The sequence below is a fragment of the Ursus arctos genome, unplaced genomic scaffold (genome assembly GCF_023065955.2).
Source record: "Ursus arctos isolate Adak ecotype North America unplaced genomic scaffold, UrsArc2.0 scaffold_22, whole genome shotgun sequence".
Taxonomy (NCBI): Eukaryota; Metazoa; Chordata; class Mammalia; order Carnivora; family Ursidae; genus Ursus; species Ursus arctos.
In genome coordinates, this window is record NW_026622897.1 from 59,566,244 (window position 1) to 59,585,005 (window position 18,762).

The 18,762-nt window shown below is 45.5% G+C and overlaps 1 protein-coding gene across 2 annotated transcripts in view; it reads right to left on the reverse strand.

The window, feature by feature from the left end:
• The window catches only part of DCHS1 (dachsous cadherin-related 1), a 35,515-nt gene extending 27,779 nt beyond the window's left edge, over nt 1-7,736 (reverse strand). The window contains exon 1 of one of the 2 annotated variants that reach the window (XM_057316901.1): nt 7,671-7,736. In XM_057316901.1, coding sequence (XP_057172884.1) covers nt 7,671-7,721 — 51 coding nt within the window. In that variant the 5' untranslated portion in view covers nt 7,722-7,736. Of the gene's footprint in view, nt 1-6,905; nt 7,160-7,670 lie in introns of those variants that run through there. The other variant, XM_026486184.4, reaches the window with a different exon arrangement.
• Between the last annotated feature and the right edge of the window lie 11,026 nt (nt 7,737-18,762).

Below are 18,762 nucleotides of genomic sequence, written 5' to 3' on the forward strand. Positions count from 1 at the left end.
AATTTCTCAGTGCTTCTAGTTCTTCATTTATAAAATAGGGACAATAATAGTACTTACTACACTGTGTTTGCGGTTCGAATGGTGTCTGGCCCACAGTTCTTGTTCTGTAAGTGCACACACATGATTAGAAGATGGGCTCTGCTGTGAGACAGACTTCAGTGCAAATTCTGACTCTGCCACTTACAGTGTAGCCCTGGGTGAGTTTCCTTTCTCAGGTTCCTCCTCTGTAATGTGGGGATTCAAGTGCCCACTTTATATGGTTAACAGGAGAGTTAAATGAAATAATGTTACCAAAAACTTAGCACATCACCTGGCACACAGTGAGGGCTCAATAAATATCAGCTGCTATTGTTGTACGGCAGACGCACAATAACCCTCAGACAAGTGTTATTTCACAGGTGAGGAAACTGAGGTTCAGCAGGTGGCAGAGAGATGTGGGACACAGCTCCAATGGACTCCAAAGCTAGTGCATTGTTACCCTATATTGCTTTTCTGCGGGAAGGTTTGGAATGCTCTGATGAAGGATCATGTCACTGGTCAGGCAACACAACAGGGAAGGAGAACAAGCAGAATTCTGCTATAGGAGAATAACTCTGGCAATGTGCACAAGGTGGGTTAGAGGAGATCAGTGATGAGGAAACTGCCAGGCCAGGCAGAGGGTCAGGTGGGCATGGAGCCAGGTGGTGAGACAGGAGAAGGGACCAGAGGATGCTTGGAGGTCTCTAGGATACAAAGAGAAAATGGGGAGAGGCAAGTTCAGGGCATGCATGTGAAATGATTCATTAACTGACTTATTCAACAAATATCTATTGAAGATGGGCCAACCATCATACTAACAAGTAGAGATATAGCAGTGACTTGGACAGATGGGAGTCCCTGCCTTTGTGGTGTTCACACAAGGGTGAGGAAGCAAGTGGGGTGGTGATGGGCAGCAGGGGCCTCTTCCTAAGGTCTGACCCTGACAATCAGAGTTTGGGTTGCAGAGGAGGCCGGCGAGGCTGAGCAAGCAGAGGAGGTGAGAATATAGCAGCAACCCAGAGATATCAAGAGGGAAGAACAAGTGTAGGGAGGTGAGAGGTTGACGGGCAGAACATGAGTAGAGAGACTGAGATGTCAGAAGTAAAATTAAGTAACATAACAGTTGAATACTTAACAGTTGTCTTCTTTCTGAATTCTCAAACAACTCTCTTAATGTTACCTCCATTTTCACCCAAGGAAAGGGGAGCTCAGAGAAGCTAAGTTCACCCAGGTGGCAGATGATGTGGCTGGAAGGTCAGAGGGGTAGGCTCCACCCCTCTCTTTGCCTCTTTCCTCCTTCCCTTCCTTCTTCCTCACCAACCAAAAGGGTGGTGCCGTCTAGGCTCTGAGAGATAACAGCTCCTTCTATGAGCAGCTTAGAGAAAGAAAGGTAAACAAGGACATTCTAGTGTGCCAAGCGAACACAGAGGGGCATCCTGACTCACACTTGGGGGGTTCCAGGCTGACTGATGGGAGGAGGTATTCTCTCACCAGGGGACACAGGAACTGAGTAGTAGTCCCCCTGCCCCAAGTGTCAGTAGTTGAAAATTCTTGGAAGTGAGAGGGTTACCCAGGAAACATGGACCCTGTAGCCGAAGGACAGGGCAGGCAGCAGGAAGCCAGGAAGAAGATGGGATCCAACAGCATGAACCCCCGGGAGGGGCTTTTGCTTGCAGGTCCCAGGGCATCAGAGAGTCCAGTCTTGCTTCTGTTACCACTGATAGACTGGATAGGGAAGAGGAAGAGGGCACAAGTGTCTGGGAACCTGATACGGGGAGGGGGCAGGACAAAGGGTGCCAGAATTTGGGAGGGCCCAGAGTGGGAGTGTGTGAGGGGTGTTGGAGGGAGGAGCAGCAGCCTACAGCACCTCCCAGGAAGGGGGCTTGGTGGAGCAGAGCAGATGGTGGGCACTATAGTGTCTTGTGGCCTAATGGCAGGTCACAGCTTCCTCATTTTCCTCTCCCCCAGAAACCCCAATAGGCACCTGGCGCAATACATTTGGACTTGCAAATTTCTGGTGCTCCTTAAATAATTTGCCAAACTGAATGAAAGAGAAATAAAGTACAGAGAAAGAGAGGAAGAATATGCAGGAAAAGAGAAGCCCAGGTGAAAGACAGAGAGGAGGACAAAGGCTGAGGAAGGATAGTTTGTGGGAGAGGGGAGGGGAGGGGAAGGGCCTCCAGTGGGATACATGGGTATGTGTGGAAATGTCTCGATTGTGTAGGCTACTGAGACCAGATGTCAGTCTTCTGAAGAGTGAATGAGGGTGAGATATGTGCAGTGAGGGGCCTCATTTATTCATTCATTTGTTCATTGCCATGAATGTGAATGTAGAGGGCCCCTGGGAACATGATGAATATAATACGCAACCCTGCCATCAAGAGGCCCCAGCCCAGTCAAAGACACAGAACAGGGAAGAGGCAATGACAAGAGGCAAGAGGATCCCAAGCCTGCCCGGTGAGTCAGGAAAGGCAGGGTTTGAGACTAGATCTGAGGATGGGAAGGGACTAGCCAGAAGAAGAGGGCAGTGAAGGGCTTTTTTGGGCAGAGAGCGGTATGACCTAAAGGCCAGAAGCATGGAAGAATACAGTGTCTCTGAGGAACTATAAGGAATTCAGTATGGCTAGAACTTGCAATGTGAGGAAGGTAGGGAAATGAGACAGATGATGGGGCTGGGGGGCTTGGGGAGAGTCAGGTCCTGAGGGATCTCATAAGCCTCAATAAAATAGAGTTCACCCAAGACAATGGAAAGACACTGCAGAATACTGAGCAGAGAATGCATGGCTGGACTTACACTTTAGAGAGATCTCTCTTACTACAATGAAAAGAATGGACTGGAGAGGGAAGAGTAGAAGTCTAGGGAGACAAGGTAGGAGACTCTTGCAGTAATTTATGTGGAAGGATGGTGAGGTGAGTGCAGTAGCTGTGGCCACGGAGCAAAGGGGATGGGATGCCAGAGACAGGTGGAAAGGAGGTAGGACCAGCAGGTTCTGGTGAATTTCTAGGTTGGAAAAAGACATGTGGAGGAGGAATTGGCTGCAGTTAATTTCTGGATGTGTAGCTTGATAACTGAGTAGAGATGGTGGTTTGGGGGAGGAAGGAATGAGTTCAGGTTTGGACATTTAGGGGCTTGTGAGCTATACAGCAAAGATCAGGTAGGAAGCAGATACGGAGGTCTGGAGGTCAGAAGAGAGGTCTGGAAGAAGTAGATATTTGAGAGTCATCAGCCTATAAAGGTGACAAAGCCATGGAAATGAATAAGATACATCATCTAGAGGAGTGTATAGAGTGAGAAAATGAGAAGATCCAAGGCAGAACCCTAAGGAACAGTAACATTTAGGGGCTCCCCAAAGGAGCCCTCAAAGTGAGTGAGAAGTAACAGCAAGGAGGAGCTCTGGAAGAGAGATGCACAGACTCCATCCTATTGTAATCATCTGTTTATCTGCCTGTCTCCTCCACTGAGCTTTAAACTTCCTGTGGGTAGGAGTAGTGTCTTCTCTCATAGTATTCCCATCACCTAGCAGTGTGGTTAGCACTTGAGAGCTCACTAAATGTGGACAGAATAAAATGGTGGCTCAGAAGCCGTAAGACAATGTCAGACCATCCCAAGGAGTCCAGCAGTTGAAGATTTTTGAAAAAAAACTCTAGTTTTGGCAGGTGAGAAGTCACTTTCTCTTAGGAGAGCCATTATACTGGAAGGGCAGGAAAGGGGAAGTGGGAACAGCTCCATGCAGAAGACCCTTTTACAACGAGGCGAAGTAAGAGATCACTTTTCAGACACTCCTTGGCCACTCTTTGTCCTATTGTTCTTGAGCCCACCCATCCCACAAAGTCTCAACCCAAATTCTCAACCACACCAAGTGGTCGGTAATCCCCTTAGTGCTTAGCTCACTGGGGATTACCGAGTTAAGGGAGGCAGGGGAGACTGAAGGCTCCGTGTGTGCTCACAGGAGAAAGGGGTATAAAGGGAGAAACTGGAGACATGGATAAGATACAGCATAATTAGTTGAGTGAGGTCCCCATGGAGGCGGGAGGGGATGGATAAACTGGTCCTAAATAGAAGAGACACCTCTTCATAATTATAGGAAAGGAGAAAAGATTGAGGAGAATGTGGATAAAATTTGAGAAAGGAGATAGGAAGCTGAGGGAATTCAAACTGGATGGTCTCACTTTTCTCAGTGAGTGAGACCAGGTTATCTACTCTTACTGCCTCCTTCTTCAACCTCCACGTCCGTTCTGCCACGGAGCCGTGCTGACCCTGCTGCCTACACAACTCTTGAAACCATCTGCTTTCTCCTCTGCTGCCACCACTCCAGTTCAGGCCAGTGTTCTCTCCTCCTGGCTTCCTGCAACAGCCAACCATCCTCCCTTTCAGAGCCTGCCCTTTAGTCTCCACACTATCAGACTGGTAGTTCTAAACTAGATCTGATCATATCACACAGTAGCTTCAAATGATTAGGTAACTCTCCATTATTTTGGGGTTAGATAATCTTTTCCCTGTGACCTACAGGAACTGCATGATCTAACTGTCTATCCACCTCTCCCAGACTTTCTCCCCTCTCCTCACATCATGCTATTAGTGCCAGGATCACTGGGTTGCTTTACCTGTCAGACATACAATACTTTTTGCAGGTAGGCTTTTCCATGCTTTCTCCCATGGCTTGGAATATACCCCACCCAGTCCACCTCATCTCCACCTTTATCCACATTTATCCATCATCTCCACATTTATCCATCAAGCTTAAGCTTAAACATCATTTCCTCCAGAAGGCCTCTTCTGACCCCCCTACATTGGCTTAGTTTTCCTTGCTGTATACTGCCATGTTACAGTGCTCACCGGATAGCCTATAAGATCCATAAGGGCAAAGACCATGTCCATTTCATTCACCCTTGTAATGCCAGCACCCACCACACTGCCTGGCACAGGGGAGGTACTTAACATGGGTTTGCTGAATGAATGAACCAGTGGATTGACTATTTAATCTGCTGTAAACAATGGGGTGAGGAATGTGAGGTTAAGGGGTATGAAGAAAATAGAAAAATTTTCATCTATTTATTTATGGAGGGTCAGTTGAAGATGGAATTTATAGAAGCATCACTTGGTGTGATTGAGAATTTGGGCTGAAGCTTTGTGGGATGGGTGGGCTCAAGGACAATGGGACAAAGAGTGGCCAAGGAGTGTCTGAAGGGATAGTCCTGGGCGTGTAAACTGGAAGGAAAGTACAAAGCCAGAAAGGGCAAGGTCAGGAAAAAGCAAAGATGTCAAGGGCAAGAGGGTATTTGAGGTTGAAGAGTAAGTGTAACGGGAGTGAGGGCATCTGAGAGCTGGGGGGACATAGGAAGCTACTGGCAGACAGTAGAATGGAGTAGTTTACAATTTTAGAGATGGACCAGTTCTACAAAGTGGTCCTGGGAGGGAAGAAGAACATAACTGGAGCTAAGGAGCTCAAGAAACTGTGAGGCTGGGATATTAGAAGGACACTTAGAATCATGGCAGGATATAGGGTGAGGGGAAGATTGATCCAGGTCTCCAGTTTTCAGGGAACAAGAGGTTAAGCCTGGGAGGTTTATGGATGAGAAGGAGTCATGGCGTGAGCATCATAAGTTAATGGGAACTTGTTTAGCAATTGGGACAGCTAACTCCTGGTGTACTCATGTCACCTGAAAGTGTGTCTCTTGCAGGTTGTACAAGCGAGTGTGTGGTAAGGGTGATGGCAGCACAGCCTCCTGTTAGTGTCAGGTCTCTGGGGCCGCTCTGATGAAGTATAACCTAGATGATGGGCTGGCTGTGCCAGTGTCTCCAGGGAGGTGCTGGCAGTAATCGTGTCTCCCGTGGTATGCTCTGGCCTTGACAGTAAACCTGTGGGAATGTGTTGGCTGCACGAGCTCTGCAGTGGGTGTGTGTTGTCCTCAGAGCATCAGCTGTAGGCGTGTGTTGTTAGCTCTGACACTGCTTTCTGGAGGTGCGTGTTGGCCGTGAAGGCATTTCTTGTGGGTGTGTGTTTCCTAGGACTGTGTCCCTTGTGGGTTGAGTAGGGCTATGACTGTGTCCCCTGTGAGTATTTGAGGAGTTGACATAAGTAACAATATTTTTCTGGCCTATGACCCCATGGCTGCGGGCCCAACCCACGCCACACTGAGTTCATTGTGCTTCTAGACCTCCCTCTCCCCACCCCCTCCACGTGGGACCAGGCCTGCGGTGACCTCCCTCTGTCCCCTGAACAAGATTCTGATCTAGGCATCCTGGACACAAACTCAGAGCACCTCAGTCTGGGTGACCCACCTCCACTTCAGGCTTTGCCTGTATCTCCTGTTTCTCTTTACTTCTCCCCCCTTAGTTTCTTTGTCTCTGTCTCACTTCGTCTCTGTCACACACCCGTCCTCCACATTCTGACACATGGCTCCCACAGAGGCAGGCAACACACACACACACACACACACACACACACACCCTCACGGGGACTTGCTCACCATGACACACACTCATTCTGACCCCCACACCCTCGGAGAGACCGCATAACACACACAAGCAGACAGATACACACGGACACACAACCTCCAGTGACACGCACTGACTCACACTCTGCCGATGCACTCACACTCGGAGTAGCAAACACACACCCCGCCCGCACCCCGCACCCACACCCCCCTCACACTTCCACGCCGCCGCACACCCGACTCGATGACACACGCACACAAAGACCCCCAGGCCCTGCCCCCACGCTCACGTTCACGCTCGCCCTCGTCCCGCAGGCCCAGGCCCCCCCTCCCCCATTGTCTCCGGCTCAGAACAAAGCCCCCGGCTCCACCGCCGCCGCCGCCGCCCGGGAGAGGCCAGCGGGCCGGGCGGGCGCGGCCGGACGGGCCGGGCGGGCGCGGGCACTGACCTCCGCGCGGCGCGGGCTCCCTCGCCCGGTCCTGGGGCGCCGTCCGGCCGCGGTCAGCCCCCCGGGCAGCGCCCGCCCGCGCGGGGCCTGGGGCCGCGCATCGTCCGCCGCCGCTGTCTCCGGGCCCGCGATCAGCTCCGGGCAGCCGGCCGTCGGTCCGTGCGCCCCTGGCCGTCGGTCCGTCTTTCCCCCGCCGCCGCCGCCGCCGCCGCCGGGGCGCCGCCTCCTCCACAGCCGCCCCGCGGAGGATGCGAGATTCGCCGCCGCGGCCCCCGCGCCCCCTCCCCTCCCCTCCCCCGCCCTCCGCGCGGTAACCCGAGCCCCCGCCCCTCCGCCCGCGGAGCCCCCGCCCCCGCCCCCACCCGCGCTCCGCGGCCCCCCCACCGCCCGCTCGTCCTCCCTCAGCCCCTCGACTTCCCGGCCCCAGTCCCCGGCGCCGGATCCGGCCCGAGCGCCGCGCGCTCCTCACGTCCCCGTTCTCGGTCACTTCGCCCGGCCCCCTCCTCCCATCCCGATCTCGACATCCTCTCCCAAGTCCCCTTCTTCCATCTTCTTTCCCAGCCCCTATTCCCCCATCATCCCTCTTCTCCCTCACCGTCCTGTTCTCCCTCTTGCCCAGCCCTTCTCCCTCCCACCCTTTTCTCTCCGTCTCCTCTCCCTTTCTCCCCATCCCCTTCTCCTCACCCTTTTCTCTCCACCCCTTTCTTCCCATCCCCTGTCCTCGGTCCTCTCCCCCCAGCCTGTTGTCTATCAAATTCTCCTCACCTCCTTTCTCAACCATTCTCTTACACCCGGCTTCCTTCCCCATCTCCCCATCCGCTTCTGCCCTTCTCTTCTCTTTTCTCCCCAACCCCTTCTCACTTCCCTTTCTCCCTGTCTCCTCCTCCTCCCCCTTTCGTCCTACCTTCTGTCTTCCATTCCTTCTGTCTTCCGTCTTTTCTCTGTCCTCCTCTTTCCCCATCCTCTTCTTCCATCTTAATCTTTCCGTACCCTCCTAGTCACTTCTGTTTATCTTGTGCTCTATCCCTTTTCCCTTCTTCGTTGCTTAGCCCTCTTTACCTCCCCTCTTCTCTCATCCCAAATTTGAGGCTAGAGATTGGAAGGAAGGTATTGGAAGGAAGAGATTTGCAGCTGCTGGTCTAACTCAGGGTACAGTCCCCAGAAAAGGAAAATGAGTTGGAAGCTAAGCAGGGAGTGGGGAAGGGTCTTGAGGGTCAACTTGGGAGAGAAAATGGGAAGATGTGAAATCAGACAGAGCTGGAGAGTATCAAAGAACTGGAAGAGTTTGGCCCTTCCCCTTCTGTCCTTCCTTATGGCTCTGAGTAGGTTGTGAGTCCAAAGGTATTCTGGATTTGAGAGGTATACAAATGGTACAAAGAAATCAGGAACTCTGGGAAAAGAAAAGAAAGTTTCAGTTAAAACAGAAGGGGCTGTGATTTTGAAAGGGAGAAGTGAAGGAGAAGTTGGAGTCCTTGAAAACATCCAGGATTCTGGCTTGGGTAGCTGGGTGGATGGTAGTGACTTTTGCTGTGCTAGATAAAAGGAGCAGGAGTAGCTTGTAGGGGGTTTACATAGAAAGATGATGACTTTTGCTTTGGGCTGCCGACTTTGACGCGCCTGCAGGGTAGGTAGTTTTGTAGCTTAGAAGAGTGGTCTGAGATGGGCATAAATATTTGGGAGTCATCTGCAAATACCGTATAAGCTTGAATATAGGGTGAGGTTTTGCTTTTTTGTTTTTCCAAAATCTTCCCTCAGGAAAGAGGGAGTAACCTTATATTTGAGTCCTTACAAAGTCTCTCATATTACAGGGTTTGCTCTCATTTATTTTGAACAACAAACCACTGGATAGGGCAGTATGGTATGGTGACTAAGCTTGTGGACTCTGGAGCCAGACTTCCTGGCTTGGGGTCCAGACTCTGCCATTTACAAGCTTCGTGGCTTTTGAAAAATTACTTAACTTGTCTCTGCCTCAGTTTTCTCATCTATAAAGTGGGGCTAAAGGATTAAATTATTTAATATATGTAAAGTACTATGTACCTGGCACATGGTAAGTGCTCAGTAAGTGCTATTTTTACTGTTTGGGCAAGATGGATTAACCTGAAATGTCCTCAGCAATGCTATCTTGGATGCTTGTGTAGGTCACTTGCCACAGAATCTGTCGTCAAAGAAGTTTAACACGGCTTTGGCAACTATTCCTGGTAGTATGACCTCACAACTGCATGTGTTGGATGTCTCTAAATATGCTTTCTAAAGATTGCTTTAAAAAGTAATACAGTAGTACTTAGGAGGGGCTTCTGGGGTACTGGAAGTGTTCTATTTCTTGACCTTAGTGATGTTATATGGTTGTTTCACTTTATGATAATTTATTGAGCTGAACACATGACTTATGTCCTTTCCTGTATGAATATTATACTTCAATAAAAAATTAACAATTAAAATTATTTTTAAAAGGCAGTAATTCATTAAGTGATTTTTAGAGGTCATGAACATACTCTTGCAGGATGCAGGCCAAAAACTAGCTGCCTTAGTGTGATGCAAATGGCCCTTGTGACTTGGGATAAAGTTTCCAGTGACTGAATCATATGTGGATTCAAATTGTGCTGTGTCCTCTCCCAAACTCTTCACTTGGACTGGAGAGAAGGTCATCAATTCTGAAAAAATGGGTAAGATGGCTAAAAGTGACCCTAATAATAAGAAAGCACTGCTTTGGAGATACATGTTGAAAGTATGCATAAAATGGTTAACGAATTATGAGAATAGAAAAAAGCAAATTTGGGACACCTGGCATCTGCCTTTGGCTCAGGTCATGATCCCAGAGGCCTGGGATCCAGCCCCACATTGGGCTCCCTGCTCCATGGGGAGCCTGCTTCTCCCTCTGCCTCTGCCCCTTCTCCCGCTCTTGCTCTCTCTCTCTCTTAAATAAATGAATAAATAAATAAATTTTTAAAAAGAAAAAACAAAATTTATAAATCAATATTTATTTTATATGATATATGAATTTAAATGTATGCGTAGTAAATTAACTAATAGAAATAGACTTTTGACTGTTTCATACTCATCCCTAAAGGTATAAGTTTTCAAAAAGCTTTTCGGATTTTCTCATTGGGAAAATGAGGTGTCACCTTAGGTTTGGGTTGCCTTACATGGTAAATGTGACAAATGGTAAGAGAAGTTAAGGTAGCGAATATGATTGCTCAGGGGCAGCATGTATGTTGGGAAGAGAAGGGTGTTTAGGACAGATCCTGAGAAGCTCCAACACTTAAAGGATGAAAAGAGGAGGAATAGCCTTCAAAGAAAAGTGAGGAGTGGCTAGAGAGGGAGAAGGAAGAAAGGGAGGCAAGTGGTGCCACTGAAGTCAAGGGAAAGACCAAGAAAGAAGTCACAATGCAGGGAGTGGTCATAAGGGTTGAATGACACAGAGGAGGCCAGAGAAGTAAGGACTGAAAAGTATCCACTGGACTTGGCCAGAGGTAGGCTGCTGGTGACCTTGGGGACAGTAGGGTAGGTGGAGTGGTAGGGGTGGAAACTAGTCAGCTCTCAGTAAAAGAATGAGTGAGGGACTGAAGACTTGGAGTACAACCTGCTCTTTAAAGAGGCTTGACTGCAGGCAAGGAGAGAGACCTATAGCAGGGGGAGGGTAGACAGGTATTTTAGGAGGCAGAGTTTTTCAAATGGGAGAACTTAATGTATTTTCTTGCTTCCTTTATCTACCGAAGACTCATGCAAATGCCCACGATGTGCCAGCTTTATACTTAAAGTGCATAGTTAAGATATGACTGAAGAGTAAGTTGTGAAGACAGATCTGCAAATTGGCACTGGGGAGCATAATGATAGAGGAAAGTATGGGATTGTGGACATAGAGGGGATTCCTCATCCAGTCCAGGGTTGGGATGTCAGCCAATGGTGTCACAAAGATGACACTGGAACTGGATCTTGTAGGACGAGTAGAAGCATAGCAAATGGAGAGGCGGGAGAAAAGACTTTCGGGCAGAGTAAACAGCAGCACCATGTTCAAAATCACAACAGCGTGAAAGAAACTAGTTTCTGGTGATGGAGGTTGGTGTATAAGTGGTAGTGGTGGTGTTCCTGAGTAGACTGAGTTAGCTGGAGTGTAGGGCATATAGGCTAGTTTGAAAGGAGAAACCAGGAAACGTAAATGGGACCAAATCATGGAGGATATTATATGTCATACAAAGGTTCCAGGCTCTGAGGAGCCATGGAAAGCTTTATTTAATACAGGAAATGAAATGATTAGGTTATGTGACATCAACATCATTAGGGCTGTAATACTGAGGATCAAAGAAGACCAAATAGAAGTTAGTTTCAGTTGCCCGGCTTATACTGTAATGAGAGTCTAAACTAAGTGGTAATAAGATTAGAAAAGAGGAGTAAGACATGAGAGAAATTACAGACTGACTAGAAGGAGTAGTGACATAGGATTCTAAGACAGTTTCCATGTTCTTGGGTCATATAGTAGTGATGTTATTCTTAAAGTTGGGGAAACAAAGGAAGAGCAGGTTTGTGAGGAGAGAGATAAGATAATAATGAATTTGATTCTGGAAATGATGAGTTTAAGATCTATGTGAGATGACCACATGAGGATGTCTAGCAGGTGGTTGAATATAAAATCTGGAACTCAGAAAAGACTGTTGAGCTGAGGATAAATATTTCAGAGCCACCAGAATAAGGGTGGTTATGTGGAACCATGAGAATGGATGTAGTCACCTATGGAGAACATGTTGTGAGAAGAGGGTCTGTGAAGGGGTGGCTAACAGAAGAAGCAGCTGACAAGAAGAACTGAACAAGAGAGCAGTGTCCAATGTATTATTACACAAGTCAAGGAAAGAAGCAGCTATAAGAATGGGAGTCCTCGGGCACCTGGGTGGCTCGTTCGATTAAGCATCTGCCTTCGGCTCAGGTCATGATCCCAGGGTCCTGGGATGGAGTCCTGCATCAGGCTTCCTGCTTAGCAGGGAGTCTGTTTCTCCCTCTGCCCCTTCCTCCAGCTTGTGTGCTCTCTTTCTCTCTCTCTCTCAAAAGTAAGTAAATAAAATCCTTTTAAAAAGATGAGAATTGTCACCAGAATAAAAATACCACAATAAGGTAAGGTATGACAGGTTTCCATTAGATTTTGAAACTAGGGTATAGCTGATGATCTCAGTGATCAAAGGGAAGAGGTGCAGAGCAAACCTGGAGGCACGACACTTCCTGAATTTAAACTATACTACAGAGCTTAGTAATCAAAACAGTAAGGTATTGACATGAAAATGGACATATAGCTCAATGGACAGAATAAGGAGCCCAGAAATAAACCCATGTGTATATTGTCAATTAATTTTCAACAAAGGTGCCAAGAATATACAGTGAGGAAAGGATCGTGTCTTCAATAAACGGTATTGGGGAAACTGGATATCCATATGCAAGAGAGTGAAACTGGACCACTAGCTTACACCACACACAAAAATCAACTCAAAATGGACTAAATTCTTGAATGGAAGACCTGAAACCAGAAACTCCTAGAAGAACTTCAACATGGAGAGTCAGCTCCTTGAGATTGGTCTTGACAGTGATCTTCTGGAGTTGACGCCAAAAGCAAAGGTGACAAAAGCAAAAACAAACAGCAAAGGGAACAATCAACAAAATAAAAAGGCAGCCTATGGAATGGGAAAAAATATTTGCAGACCACATATCTGTTAAAGAGTTAATATCCAAAACATACAAGAAACTCATACAACTTAAAAGCAAAAAAGCCATAATTTAACCTAATTTAAAAATGGGCAAAGAACCTTAACAGATATTTTTCCAAAGAAGACATACAAATGAGCACCAGGTATGGGAAAAGATGCTCAACATCATTAATCATCAGGGAAATGCAAATCAAAATCACAATGAAATATCACCTCACACCTATTAGGATGTCGATTATCAAAAAACAAAAGAAAAAAAAAAACAGGAGATAGCAAATACTGGTGAGGCCGTGGAGAAATAATGAGCCCTTGTGCATTGTTGGGGGGAATGTAAACTGGTATGGCCACTATGGAAAACATATGAAAGTTCCTCAAGAAATCAAAAATAGAACTGCCACATTATCCAGCAATCCCACTTCTGGGTATATATCTGAAGGAAATGAGCTCATTATTTCAAGGAAATATCTGTACCCCATGTTAATTGCAGCAATATTGACAAAAGCAGACATGGAGACAATCTGTGTCTGTCAACAGATGAATAGATAAAGAAAATGTGGTATAGATAGATAGATAATAAAACAATATTATTTAGCTTTAAAAATGAAGGGAATCCTGCCACTCATGACAACATAGCTGAAACTGGAGGGCATAGTTTTAAGTGAAATAGCCCAGAGAGAGAAAGACGGATGCTGCACTCTATTAAATTTACATGTGGAATCTTAAAAAAAAAAATTGAGCACATAGAAACTTGTAGGATGCTGGTTACCAGGGGGTGAGGGATGGGAGAAATGGGGAGAGATTGGTAAAAGGTGCAAACTTTCAGTTAGAAGACAAAGTCTGAGGATCTAATGTTCAACATGGTGACTATAGTTGACAATACTGTATTGTATAAATGAAGTTTGTTAAGAGGAAAGAAAGACAAGAGGTGCCTGGGTGGCTCAGTCGGTTAAGCAGCTGCCTTCCGCTCAGGTCATGATCCCAGGACCCTGGCATCCAGCCCCATGTCGGGCCCTGCTCAGCGGGGAGTCTGCTTCTCCCTCTGCCTCTGCCTCCTCCCCCCTGCTCATGCTCTGTCTCTGTCTCTCTCAAATACATAAATAAAATATTTTTTTAAAAAAAGAGGAAAGAAAGACATAGAGAAGAGGGGAAAGAAACCAGGCCACAGAGAGAGGAGGAGGGAGTGGAGATAAACTGTGGTGATAGTGTGAGAACTAAAATGGAATGGCATGTGAAAGAAACCCAGTTGAATTCACTGAGGAAAGAAGGGCAGAGTTTTTGGCCCATGGTACCAAACCTGGGAGATGACTGGCAGATGGAACAGGAACCAAATACTATCAAGTCTTTCTCTGTGTCTCTAGTTTCTGTTTTTCATTTTATTTTATTTTGGTTCATTTTTGCCTACAGATTTAATTTTTTTTAATTTTGGAATAATTTTAGATTTGTAGAAAAGTTGCAAAGATAGTGTTGAGAGTTCCCATATACCCTTCACCTCTAATGATGATACCCTTCATTCCTCTGACAATAACTTCCTATATAATTATGATACATTTGTCAAAAATAAGAGGTTAACATTGGTACGTCACTCTTCACTAAACTCCAGACTTTATTCTGATTTCATCAGTTTTTTCACTAATGTTCTTTTCCTATCCCAAGATTCAATTCAGGATACCACATTACGTTTAGTCTTCATGTTTAGTCTCCTCTGGTCTGTAACAGTTTCTCTGTCTTTGTTTTTGTTTTGTTTTCTTGTTTTTTTTAAATTAAAAAAAATTTTTTTTATGACTTTGACAGTTTTGAATAGTACTGGCAGGCATTTTGAGAACATCCCTCAGTTTGGGTTTCTCTGATGCCTTCATTACGATTAAACTGGAAAGGAGTACCACGGAGGTGAAGTGCCCTGCTCACTCCATTATATCAGGGGATACATGATCGCAACATGAACTATCACAGGTGATGTTAACTTTGATCACTTGGCTAAGGCTATATCTACCAGGTCTTTCTACTGTAAGGCTGCTTCCCCCCCCCCCCTTTCTATATTCTGTTCTTGGAAAATGAGTTTCTTTTTCTTTTTCTCTTTTTAAAGATTTATTTATTTATTTTAGGGAGAGAGGAGTGCAAGTGGCAGGGGGAGGGGTAGAGGGAGAGGGAGAGAGAATCTTAAGCAGATTCCACACAAGGGGCTTGATGTGGGGCTGGACATGAGGCTCCATCCCACCACCCTGAGGATATGATTTGAGCCGAAGCCAAGAATTGGACACTTAACCGACTGTGCTTCGCAGGCACCCTTGAAAGTGAGTTTCTAAGTCCCATAGTCAGGGAGGGGGGATTAAGCTCCACCCCCTGGAGGGGGGGAGCATATGATATATATTATAATATGTAGTATATTATTCGGAATTATTCTGTTTGGAAGATTCGTTTCTTCTCCTTACTGATGTTTTAAACTAATTTTAAAATTAAAACTGTATATATGATTAGTCCAAAAAATAGGTAGGCCTTATTAAACACCAAAAAATTCAGAAATTCTGAAGAAAGACTCCAGATGGCCTGGGCTGACTCACATGCCCAACTAGATCAATCTTGGAAGCAGAGGCAAGAAGACTTAAGAGGATTGCAATTCCTATTTAGACCGATTGTTAAAAATGGTTTGCCATAAACTTGTCCATTTTTCCAGGGCATGCTTTGGCTCTTTCCTTGGTTAAGTGACCTCTCATTTAACCTGCAGATCTTAACTGAAGCCTCACTTAGTCACAGACCTCTTTCCTGATTTCTCTGACTAGGTCAGTCCATATTATGGATTCTCATGGTGCTTGGTACTCCTCCTTGGTGGTAGTTATCACAGTTGCAAGTTTCTGGTGTGTGAATACTTGATTAAATGTCTAAAGACTCCAGTAAACAGTCAGCCTGGTGTGTTCACCACTGTAGCACATATATGCTATGCCTGTTTAGGTGGTGTTCACTTTATATTTGTTAAGTGTATGCTTGACAGGAAGGGTGCTGCTATTCCACAGTTAAGAAAGGCTTTTACTGAGGTAGCAGAATCAGGGACCACTACTCCATGAGTGCAGTAAGGAGAGAGAGGCAGGTAACAGGAGGCTGGGAGGAAGAGTGGGGAAGGGAAGGACTAAGGGACAGTCGCCTGGAAGAAAGCAACAGGACCATGTTTGACACTGTAGGTGAGGAGCTTATGGAGAGGCAATGGCTGGTGGAGCAGGTCCCAGAGGAGAGAGGAGGGACTGGAGAAATAACCATGAGTACAAGCAGCAGTTGGTCTTTAACAGAAGAGACAGGAAGGGAAGACGGGGAGGATGCAGAATGTGCATGTGTGAGGGAATGATGGCAGTGGGGAGGAGGGTGGACAGGGTGGGAATTTGAGGCCATCAAATGATCTCATGCTCTCTGGAGGGCAGTTGGGGCATGAGAGAGGCAAGATGTTAGAGATCTTCATGGAGGCACCGTTAAGGGGACTGATGGCTGGTGGCCTTATAGGCCTAAAGGATGAAGGAATTGAGGATGCAGGTGAGAGGGCAGAGGATACAGGCACAGCCACACCAAAGTCCTTGCTGGAAAAGAGGAGAGGTCATTTTGTGACAACATTGAGGAGGGTAGAGTCTTGTATGACAAGATAGTGTGATTCTCAAAGGTTGGTGTGTGTGTGGAGACGCGGTTGTCTGCATTTGGACCTTGGGGGGGCCCCTGAGACTGGAGACTCCTTCCCTCTTCTCCCCAGACATGTGGAAGGATTAGCAGAAGTGAAGAAGTCTTAAGTAAAGCCAGCCTCTTGCACAGGAAGTGGAGGCTCAGAGATTTATGAAGAGGCTGAGAATTTAGGGGGTTGTTGTCATGAAACGGAGATTTCAGAACAGAAAAGCTTGGGGGGTAGGTCTACCATGGGAAGGGTTAAACAGCCGGGAAGCAGTGGAAGGAAAAGTTAACTAGGGGTAAGGAAGGACAGATCGGTGTGGGGATGGCCAAATGAGAAAGGGAAGATGACCCAGAAGGTCTGCCTTAGGAACAATGATTCTGAATGGCAGAATGGGAGGCTGACAATTCTTGCTGGCTCTGTTATTCATTGGTTTCTTCTTAGTGCCAGAAGAGGCACTGGGTAGCATCAGTGTTGGTTTCAGACCGCTCCAAGCCTTAGCCCCCCTGCTCATACGCGCCTGAGGAGCTGCAGTCATCAGAGCTCTTCAGGACAGCCCAGCCCTGGAGAAACTGAGCAGGATTATTAAAAACTGGCCAGAGTCCAGGAGGGTCTGAGTTGGGATCTTCCAAAACCAAGTATATTTTCCAGGCTCTGAAGGACTTCAGTTCCCCAGAGAGATTCTAGGAAAGAGAAAAGGAAACTTCTGATTCCCTCCACGGAGCAAGAGCCAGAGGAAGCAGAAGGGGATGGGATCTAGAACACAGGTGGAGGGATTCAATGTGGAGAGGAGGAAGGCTCCCTCTCCTCTGGAACGGGAAGTAAAGAAAGCCAGGTTTCTCAGTTTCGATTCACAGGGATCAATTTGCTGAAACTTACCAATTTTGTCAAACAAAATTTTGTTTCTCTTAAAGTTATTTGTATAGTTGACAACAACTTGCGTGGTTGGGCAGATTTAAACTAGTTTTGAAGATTTCTACAAAGTGTCAGTTGACTCATTTGGAGTTTCGTTTAGCTTAGTTTTAGTTTTAATTTATTTGCAGCTGTTTCACTGAAGTCATTTTGGCATGGCTGGCCAAAGTTCAGTGTATTCTAAGTTTTTCCTTACTTCAAATCTGTGACTTTTGGGAATGAGAACTTCTTGTGTATTTTGCTCTGCAAGTGTTATGCAATGACTCAAATGTAAGAAATTTTATAAACAATCATGGTGGAGGGGTTCTATCTTCTAAAATATTTTCAACACAACAATTTGCCGTTTTAAAAACTTTTTTTTGTTCATTGCAATTTTATTAATAGATAGATATGGGCTGAAATATGACCATACTGTATTTTCACACTAGTTGGTAGGTGGTATTAATAGTTACTATAATAAGTGATAAAATTAATAATATAAATTCTATTATAAACTCATTAGTTCAAGATAATTATTCTAAGATATCATGATGACCATTGATAAATGGGCCTCATGTGATAGTGACATCTAAGAAACATTTGTAGGATTTCTGCCAGTTCCATTCATATCACAATGGAAGACAGTACTTTAGAAGGATCCCTGCTTATCCTCATCCTTAAGTATATAGTTGTTATTACCTCTAAATAGTTTTTAATTTGATTTTGTCTTTTATGCTTAAGTATTTTTATTGCAGTACGATTTATATGCCATAATGTTCATCTTTTTTAAGGTGTATAATTCACAGTGGTTTTTAGTATATTCACAGTGAATTTAGTAATTCACAGAGTATAGTCATCACCATATAGTCCAGAGTATTTTCATTGCCCCAAATGAAACCCCATACCCACTAGGAGTTACTCTGCATTCTTTCCTTCCCTCAATCCCAAGCAACGAATAATTTATTTTCTATATCTGTGGATTTGCCTATTCTGGATATTTCATATAAATGGAGCTATACAATAGTAGTCTTTTGTGTCTGGCTCCTTTCACTCAGCACGTTTTCAAGGTTCATCTACATTTTAGCATGTATCAGTACTTCATTCCTTTGTATGACTGAATAACATTTCATTATGTGGATATATCATATTTTGTTTATTCACTCATCAGTTGATAGACATTTGGATTTTTTCCACTTTTTGGCTATTAGGAATAATGGTATGAACATTTATATACAAGTTTGGCGTGTACATAGCTTTTCAGTTCCCTTGGATATATTCCCAGGAGTGAACTGCTGGTATGGCACATATTGTAAACTAAATGGTTAACGTTTTGAGGAAGTACTTGAGGAAATGTTGCCTAACTTTTCTACAGCAGCTGCACCACTTTACAATCCCCTAGGGGTGTATGAGGATTCCAATTTCTCTACATCCTCTCCAATACTTATTATTGTTCATCTTTTTTATTATAATCATCCTAGTGGGTGTGAAGTGGTATCTCATTGTGGTTTTGATTTGCATTTCTCTAATGACTAATGATGTTCAGCATCTTTTTATATGCTTATTGACTATTTGTATATCTTCTGTGGATTTCCAAATTTTCCTCTGTCTTTGATTTTCTGTGGTTCATTTTTCTGTAGTT